At 32.5% G+C, this 10,051-nt stretch overlaps 1 protein-coding gene across 1 annotated transcript; it reads left to right on the top strand.

The window, feature by feature from the left end:
• Nucleotides 1–2,038: 2,038 nt before the first annotated feature.
• LOC112759194 (NAC transcription factor 29) lies at nt 2,039–6,328 on the top strand. Its single transcript, XM_025808011.3, has 3 exons — nt 2,039–2,275; nt 2,980–3,266; nt 5,296–6,328. The coding sequence occupies exons 1-3, from the start codon at nt 2,104–2,106 to the stop codon at nt 5,869–5,871; spliced, it is 1,035 nt and encodes a 344-aa protein (XP_025663796.1). The 5' UTR covers nt 2,039–2,103; the 3' UTR covers nt 5,872–6,328.
• The last annotated feature ends 3,723 nt before the right edge of the window (nt 6,329–10,051 follow it).

Here is a 10,051-nt window from a genome sequence, read left to right as displayed (position 1 = left end):
TAATTTTTCTTTTTATCACAATAAAAAATCTTAACTACAAACCCAAAATTTTATAGCATGAATAAGCTGATGCATATACTCAATGCCTATAAACAGGACACAACAGAATGGCAAAACAAAATAGATCAATCCATACAACAATCCTTTCTCTTATTTCATCATTTCTATTTTCTCCATTTCTCCATTTCAATGCTTTCTGTGTGAAAAAAAAATGGAAAATATCATTATGTAAAATATTATTAGTGTAAAACTTGAATGTGTGAGTACATAAATCAAGTATTATGTATTGTATCCAACAAAAAATTCGGCAATAATAATAAGACAAATTAAATTTAAAAATAACTGCGTGTAACACACATCTTAAAAAGTTATGCTATTATATTCTCTAATTTTTTTTGTTGTAAATTTTGTTTCATCTTTCTTATCTTTAAAGACTTTAACAAATTCTAAGTATACCAGTCCAAATTTTTACATTTAATTACTTTTGAAATAAATATATAATATTAGATATGATAAATATATAATTTTAATGTTATATATATAAAATTATGATTTTATTAATTTGTGCTCTAAAAACATAAATTAAGTATACCATAAAAAGAAATGTTTTATAAAAGTTATTGTAAAAATTAATTTTTTTACATTTTAAATGTATTGAATACATCAAAAATATTAAAAAATTTTATTATTATTTTTTAAAATGTGCTCTTAAAATACAGATTAATTAAATCTATAAAATTATAGATATTAAATTAAATAAGATAACTTTAAATTATTATAATATACACCGGCATGGCTGTAGGCTTATCAAAATGTTAAATTGCCAATTGACTAGAGTTGTACATGCATATATAATGCATTCACTCTATGTTACAAATTAATTAGCAGCCAAATAATTGATAATTGAGAGTTTAAAACATTTTGAACCATGCCATACCATTAATAACCTGTGTTGCAACCATTTCTCACATATTGCTCCACAGAGCATACAGAACTGTTTTCTTATATCCAAATATATACTTGTATACTTAAACATATTTAACCGTATTTCAAAAACTTTTATATCACCTATTCTTAATTTTTTTATATAATGTCTAAATATTATAATGATCTCATCTTATCAAAAACTGACCCACCAAATTTCATCATCATATGTTCTTAAATTTAGGAACTGACTTAGTATTTATCATAAGTTAATGCCTTCTTTATTTAGCCATTCTATCTTGATATTTGACATGGTAAACTCTATCCACTCCTCTGATGGGCTACTGTATGATTTTTGGAATCAATATCCAGAGTAATCATAACAACTAACATGACTTCAATTATGAAATTACAATTATATTTTCTTAATTACTAGATATTCAAAGTTTGCTCATGGATGAATCAAATAGGTATTTTCAAATTATCTGATATAAATTATTTTATTAGTTAACCTATTTACACATACACTATAAAAGATATCGATATCCACCACAAAAATGATATTATTTTACTACGTTTTACTAAAACTTAACGGTGAGGTTAGCATAGGTCGGAGGACACACAAACATAAAACAAAATGATGACTTAATTTGATTCAACAGACATTTAAGGAACTAATTTGATCAAATTTAGTCATATTACATAAGTAATTTGCATATAAATATTAGATGATTTAATACATAAAATAAAATTGACAACCTTTGTCGTTAGAGTTTTAAAATCATGCTATGTCCTGTTAAATCAGCTTCACATTGGAGACCATTAGCTAGACTCAAATCTTTTAGCTAAATTGCAAAGTAAGCGTGCTAATTAAATTATATCAAACAGCCTTGGAAGAATGTGGGTCATAGAACATGAGACAAATTGGTTGCTTTCATCAACTCTTTCCCCACACCTACCTTAATGCAATCTAGCCAAACAATTATATACTATATAATATATTTCAACATAATTGTCCCTCTCACCATGACCAAGCACCACTTATGTTTGTATGTGTATATATATAACACATGCACAGTGTTTTCAATCTTACCACCACCTTAATCGATAATACCGGCAACTGATTGATACAGTTTCCTAGTTTTCCTCGAAAGCGTTATAGTAGTTTCCATCTTCTTCATGGACAAGGATACTAGTTTGGAAATCCATCTCCCTCCTGGATTTAGATTCCACCCTTCTGATGAAGAGTTAATTGTTCACTATCTAAGAAACAAAGTCACTTCTTCACCACTTCCTGCCTCATTCATAGCAGAGATAGACCTCTACAAGTTCAATCCATGGGAGCTTCCAAGTATGTGTACAACTATATATCTGGTTTCTGTTTCCATCTTTTACTTCTCTTTCCCGTACAAAACATTTAGTCTTAATTGTATGTTCATTTCATGCACATTTTGACTTATAAATGAAAGATAACTCCTCTTAATAACAATCACACTCTAATTTGTATTAATAAAAATTTTGATTTATTTAAATCAACATAATAAAATAATTACAATTCTACTGCTTTTCTTAAAAATTAACCAAATCACTGTCATAAGCTAAGCCACCTCTCCCAAAAACTTAAATTCATACGAGGAGATACATGAATGTTATATTTCTAACACACTCCGCCAAGCAAAAACCTCTTTTTTTACTGTAACTTTGCGTGAAGTCTTTTTTTCTTATAGGCTTTTTTTTTTTTTTTTTTCATTAGCCTTATACTGAAATTCTTTCTTTAGGATCACTAAGGATCGAATTCTATACCTTGGGTGATACCATGTTATAATATTATTTCTCTTAAAAGATCAATTTGATAGAAGGATGTATGGTTATATCTTCAGCAAACATGCCTAGGCGATCTGGGTCTCAACTCAAAAAAAAAAAAAAAAAGATTTATGTAATTAAAGATGTTTTTATTTGGTATAGAAAATAAAAAATTATTTTAATTCATTTCAAATAAATTTCCAACATAAATAGCTTTGTATTCTTTTTTTTTTTTTTTTTTTTTTTTTATAGGCAAAGCTTTGTTTGGGGAAGAAGAGTGGTATTTCTTTACTCCAAGAGAGAGGAAGTACCCAAATGGAGTGAGACCAAACAGAGCAGCTGGTGCAGGTTACTGGAAGGCCACTGGAACTGACAAACCAATTATCACGTCATGTGGTATGAAGAGCATTGGAGTGAAGAAAGCCCTTGTCTTCTACAAGGGACGTCCCCCAAAGGGATCCAAAACTGATTGGATCATGCATGAGTATAGGTTGCATGATTCACTCCTCTCAAATTCTCACAAAAGAGGCTCCATGAGAGTAGGTCAACTGCATCCATGAATTCCGAATTTCTATCTCTTTTTCATAAAACATTGTTAATAATAAACATTCTCACATTTTACTTATGTAGTACTAACTCTTTTTTGGAACAGCTATTTTGTTTCTCACATTTTAGATTTGTTAATAATTTAAGTATTTGGACTCAAATTTTGTTCGAATAAACTAAATTATTAATAAAACTAAAACATAAGAGATACTTTCTAAGAATGCAGAAGCATAATATTTTTAAGGATAAAGTATATTTTTTGTCGTTAAAATTTGGCAAAAATTTAAAAATATCATTAAGTTTTATTTTATTTTAATTTTGTCTCAAAAGTAATTTGCATTAAATATTCCCTCAACGGCTAAATTTTCAACAAATTTAAGATAAATCTAACAATAATGCATGAAAGTTATGCTTGATTTGCTTTTGTTGAGAGTTGTTCTTATGAAATTGTTGTTCAATTGGTTTTAAATTTTTTGAAAAGTTAATTGTTAGGGGTATATTTGATGCAAATCGAAAACTTCTAGAACAAAATTGAAACAAAATAAAACTTAAGTATTTTTAAAACTTTTGTCAAACTTTAGGGACAAAAAATATACTTTACCCTATTTTTAACAGCGATATTATGTGTATACAAAAAAATCTAGTCATCTTCATAAAATATATATATCAGAATATATACTAGCAATTTTTTTTTGAATTTTTTTTGAAGAGAATGTCAATTCAAATTATCACATCCAAAACATAATGAAAACAAAAAAAACTAAAATCTAAAAAAAAATATAAAATCAAATAATAACAAATCCAAAATCATTGTAAATTTATTTTAAAAATTCTAAAAATTATTTAAAAAAATCCTACTGAAAAAAAACTTTTGAAACATAATAAAAAGAAACATCCAAAATCTCACAAAAACAAAATATTCAAAATCTTTTTAAAAATTTGTTGGAAGACGTCAATTCAAATTATCATAAAAAACATTCAAAACTTAATAAAAAAGGCATCTAAAATCTAAAAAAAATATCTATAAAATCAAATAATAACAAACATCTAAATTCATTGTAAAATTATTTTTAAAACTTCCAAAATTCATTTAAAAAAAATTTCAAAATTCATTATAAATATACCATAATTATTTTAAAAATTTCAAAATAAAAATAAATTCAAACTTAATAAAAAAAATCCAAAATCTAACAAAATCGAAATATCTAAACTTATTTAAAAATTTCTAAAATCTAACAAAACAAATTTAAAAAAAAAATAGAAAAAGAATATCTGAAAACTAAGCAAAAAAATATTAAATAATAAAAAAAAAAACTATCCAAAATCCAAAAAAAAAAAAAAACATAAAAAAAAAACTTTCGAAATTTAGGGGAAAAACTTCCAAAACAAAACTAATAATAAGAAGAACATGAAGAATCATCTTGCACGAGGAGATGGAGGGAGAGACTGTAGCGGTCTTGCACAAGGAGATGGAAGGGGTGGTCATGCCGTTGCGTTCTACGTCGTCGTTGCAGTAGCCGAACTCCTGCGGGCAGCACCATGGCAACACGAGACGATGTGAGTGAGGGTGGTCCAGCTCGGCGACGCCACGTGTTAGACGTCAGAGAGTGCACAAATCGCGACTCTGCAAGAAGAGTTTGGATGCCGATACACGTAACGGCCATAACCGGTGCGGCGTGAGAGGATCCCGGAATGGTACCGCGACGCGATATGGAGGAGGCGAATCATGACAGAGGAGAGGAGAAACAATGTCGCATCGGGGAAGGAGAGGAATGGTACTGGGTCGTTTCTTATGAAAAGAGGTTTTTGAATGCAAAATTAAATTTTAGAAATTTTATAGTCAGATTTTTCATCTACCAATACATAACGACTAATTTATTGGCTAATTTATAATATGTACCTACTATTTATTTTTGTATTTTTAGTACACTATATCCTTACTCCAAAACATTTGATGGAATATGTTTAAAGCCAGAATAATATCATGAAGTTTTTGTTTAATTGTTTTTCTTTTTGCTACAGCTTGATGAGTGGGTGCTATGCCGGGTGAGACAGAAAACAGGCAGCCCAAGAAGCACTTTAGAAGATCCAAGTGAACTACTTTATGAACCAACAAAAAAGATTCAACAAATGAATGATGAGAACTTCAATCCTGAACTAGTAAAAGCCTCCATTGTGCACAACGAATTTCCAATGTTACCTTATATTCTGGCTTCTAGGAGTACTTTGCCTAATTCCATTGGTGTGTCCTCAAGCACAGGCTTTGTTAGAAATTATGATATGAAAGAATATGGTTCAGTGCATGAAGACAACAACTTGAATGTAATAGGAGCACAGTTCTTAGCATCTGCAATGGAGGGCTTGTATAATAATCCTTTGAAGAGAAAATTCATTGAAGAAGAAGAAAACCATTTGGAATATGCTCCCCCAAATAAGAAAATAAGCCTAGAACTTGGTGATGATGTTGATAATAGTGATGATAAGCCAAGTCTTGTGATGGATACAAACAAAGGCTACAATTTTGGCTTCTTTGATCAGTGGAATTCAATCATACAACCTCAAGAGCTTAACAGCTTAGCCTTCATGGGATATTCATGATCCATGAGTTTTATTATTTGACTACAATAATAAGCTATCTTGATCTGAACTCACTTTTTACTTAGACGACATCACACACCACGCTATTAAAAATCATGTGGTACCCATTATTACCATTTTCTCTTTTCATGATATGCTCTTTTCTCACTTGGTGTTGGTGCCTCATCAAGAAGTGAGTTGTACAGGGCATGCTTGCTTGTTCTGCATGGGAATGGATGGTAAGTGAAGTGGTTTATATGTAAATAAGCAAGAATAATGCAGTGTGGTAATTATATTCTTTTCAGCACATACATAAGAATGTACATAGTTGAAAATGTATATCATTACAGGGTACTACTGTATCAATTGTGTGCATAGAGTAGAGATAGCTTGAAGAATAAAGTGCCTTCATAATGCAGTTTATTTGCTCATTGTATCGTGCCTTCACATGATCTATAGAAATCTAAGTATTACCGAATATTCTTTCTTATTTATCATGATACTATTTTAAATTTACAGCTTCTTTTTCCTAAAGATAGGGGATAAGAGAACAAAAGTATCACTGTATCAGATTTTACGAGTCTCACGGATACTCATTGTCATTCTTAATCCTAAAGATAGTGGATAAGAAAACAAAAGTATCAGATTTGGATATTTTTTTATTCTAAGATATAACTTATATATCCTTCTATTATATACAAGTTTATCTCGTTAGTATTCTACTCTGCATTGCATTATCTACAACAAGAGGTTGCTTGCTCAGTAAGTCAGTATCAAAGTGTGTCTCATTTATAAACGCAAATTACTAGGGCTTTGAATGGGTCAGATCTAACTCCAATACTTTACTAATATATAAGGAAAAGAACAATAATACTAGTGAACAATATGAATAATGGAGTTATAAAAGTAAATTAATGATTAGTTTAATTAATGATTTAATTAATTTACTTATAATAATAACTATTTTTCAAAATTTAAAAATCAGACTTTTAAATACGGAACAGTTATGTTTCCTATCCTCTCACACCATATCTCTTTCCTCTCTCGGTGGACCTTCTCAATAACGAAGCCAGCCTTTTCCACCCACCCACGACCGACGCTTCCTCCCTCTGTGCCAACGTCCGGCCATGTCCCCCCAAGCGGAGAAATTTTTTTTTTCCCACACTCCACAACCCGCGCCCTGTGCAGCCCGCCGTAGGTGACTGGGATCACGCATTGTGCAGCCCCTGCAGCCCACGGCCTCCACCATTGCAGCCTCGTCGTCACCGACTGATCCGGTGTAATACACGGGAGAGTTGCGCCTCCCATTTCATACGTACGTGACCTCTTACAGCCATTTTAATGGAGGACAATTCCGTTGAATCGAGTTGTCTCGCGCCAGATTCTTTCACCGACGACATTACCACGCATTCGATCGACAACCTGCTCAAGTCGTTCGACGGGAAAAGTGAACAATCAGACAGGGTAACCAATGTATGTTGTTTCTTTCAGATGTATGTTTATTTTTATATAAATTAGATGGTTTTTAAAAGATCAACATTCTTAACTCATGATGATATTTTGTTACAAAAGGTAAAATTTGGATGGTGTAATATATAAGTGGATGATCCCGTAAAAAAATTAGTTTCAATTTTTTCTATTTAAAAAGAATTACATTTTTAGAATTGTGGGATGTCATAATACAATGTACTGGTTAGTTGTTACTACTTACTAGCTACAGCTTGGTTTCTTGTTAGGTTTTTATAACTTGTTATAATGAACCATTGTTCAAGTTCTAAAGAAGATGAAGATGAAAAATTATTTACTGGAGATGATAAATTGTTACATTACCTTTTTAATAGGTTACCCTGATATATTTTCAATATATGTTTAGTGTTAAATGAAAAAATTTTGCCCATGGTTGCGACTAGAATGTGAAGAATCCCCATCTGTATGCTCCCATTCCATGCATGCATTAACAAACGTGGATAAATATGTAAGAAAATTATAGGAGCTAATAACGAGACTTTTCACAGCATAGTAGAAGACTCTCTTTTAGTTTGTGTAGTTATATTTTATATGTAGTAGACTTATGCGTTCTCTATATAAATAATTAATATAAAACTAACTAGGTAGGTGCCACTTTGTATGAGTATAGTCTCATGGTTCTGATTTCGTTTAATTCATGTATATTAATACATTTTAGAATCATATTTTTAGAAAGAGTATTAATAAAATCTATTTAGTCGATATTTTACTATAGTATCTATTTACTTTGTGTATGTTTGATTGTAGGCCATAGAATGTACGAAAATTACTGAATTTGGATGTGATGACACGGATCTTGTTGATGAGGTTTGAACTCTAGTTTGTTGTTATTTTTTCGTTAATCGCATGTTTGAATTGACCATTAATCGTCGTGTTCATCAAATGATGTCTATTTTGAACTGATTCGCAGTTACCAGATCATAGTTGCCTTGCTGAAGATGAAATACCAATAGTTGGGATGCGGTTTGAGCATTTGAAGCAGGCCCAGGATTTTTATGTGAGCTACGCAAAGAAAGTTGGCTTCATAAGTAAGATATGGGCCACTAATTTTGACAGGATGACAAAGCAACCGATCAACCAATCTATCCATTGCAATCGGAAGGGTTTCTGCGGGTCTCGTGTCAAAGCACCCACACGGAAGAACACGATTGCAGCTGTGGGTGCAGAGCAAGAATATATGCAAAGTTTGACAGGAAAAAGTAAGATTGGGTCTTGTTGAAGGTTGAACTAAATCACTCGCACCCGTGTTCAACTAAGAAGGCGGTGCACTACCACGAGAACAGGGAGTTGACAATGCATGCGAAGTGCATCATTGAGGTTAATGACGAGGCGGGCATTCGACCTAACAAGACCTTTCTAGCATTAGCCAATGAAGTTGGTGGGCCTTTGAACTTGGGCTTCTCAGAGAAGGACGTCAGGAATTACATTTCATCAAGACTCTGATCCACAAATGTCAACGCAGATGTCAAGGAGATGCTGAATTACTTCATGCGAATGAAGGAGTTAAATCCGAACTTCTTTTACGTAGTGAATGTGGATGACGATTATAAGTTTACGAGTGCAGTTTGGGTGGATGCAAGGTGTAGGGCGTCTTACGAATACTAAGGAGACGTGGTCTCATTTGATACCACATACAACACGAACCGGTAAAATGTATTTACATTCACGTTATTTAATTATTTTATTAATTTTTATTAGTTGAATGTTCCTAAATATGGTTGTTCTTCCTTTATGCATGGATTGCAGTTCACTGCTTTCATTGGTGTGAACCACCATGGTAAGTCTACTTTGCTAGGTTGTGCTCTGCTAGGCAGCGAGGAGATCCCGAGTTTTGAGTGGGTGTTCACACAATGGCTGAAGTGCATGGGAACTGCACCGAAGGGCATCATCACAGACCAATGCAAGTCTATATTTGGTGCAATTAAGAAGGTCCTCCCTAATACACGACACCGTTGGTGCATATGGCATATAACAAAAAAGATACAGAATAAGCTTGGAGATTATGCTAGGTTCAGAGAGTTGAATGCTGAGTTGAATCACATTATATAGAACTCTCGGTCAGTTGAGGATTTCGAGGATCATTGGGCTGAGTTCATTGATGAGTTCAACTTACATCACAACAGATGGCTGTCAGGTTTGTGTCTTTTTAGTAAAATCATGTGTCGTAAGTGCTTAGATGTTGTTGTGTTCTTGTATTATGTTCTGAAAATATGTTCTTACGCATGGTTTTATTTTTGGTGGGTTTGTTTGCTTTTTAGATTTGTTTGAGAACTGACACATGTGGGTGCCGATCTTTTTCAAGGGTCAATTCTGGGCTTTCATGAGGAGTACGCAGAGGAGTGAGTGTATGCATTCATTCTTTGGTGGATTCTTAAATTGCAAGACTAGTTTAGTCCAGTTCGTCCACAAGTTCGACAATGTGCTAGGAACAAAGGAGCAGAAGCAACTGGAGGATGATGCTGCAGACTCGAGAGGTCTAATCCCATGTGTAACTAGATCAGCCATCGAGAGACGATTTCAACAAGAGTACACCAACGAGATGTTTTGGGATGTCCAAACAGAGTTTGGCAAGAAGGCTGATTGCACTATTTGTGTCGTGTATGAACAGGGCGACTCGGCTTTGGTAAAGATGGAAGAGGAAATACTAGTCTATGAGACGACCCGGTATGTTACG

The sequence above is a fragment of the Arachis hypogaea genome, chromosome 16, assembly GCF_003086295.3.
Source record: "Arachis hypogaea cultivar Tifrunner chromosome 16, arahy.Tifrunner.gnm2.J5K5, whole genome shotgun sequence".
Taxonomy (NCBI): Eukaryota; Viridiplantae; Streptophyta; class Magnoliopsida; order Fabales; family Fabaceae; genus Arachis; species Arachis hypogaea.
Note: the sequence above shows the minus strand (reverse complement) of the source record. Positions and strands in the feature narration are given on the sequence as shown.

What these genes read in the sequence shown, in the direction of transcription:
- LOC112759194 (XM_025808011.3), top strand. Translation starts at nt 2,104, where the DNA reads ATGGACAAGGATACTAGTTTGGAAATCCATCTCCCTCCTGGATTTAGA. An exon ending in CAATCCATGGGAGCTTCCAA is followed by an intron (nt 2,276 to 2,979) that starts GTATGTGTACAA and finishes TTTTTTTTATAG; the next exon opens with GCAAAGCTTTGTTTGGGGAA. An exon ending in ACAAAAGAGGCTCCATGAGA is followed by an intron (nt 3,267 to 5,295) that starts GTAGGTCAACTG and finishes TTTTTGCTACAG; the next exon opens with CTTGATGAGTGGGTGCTATG.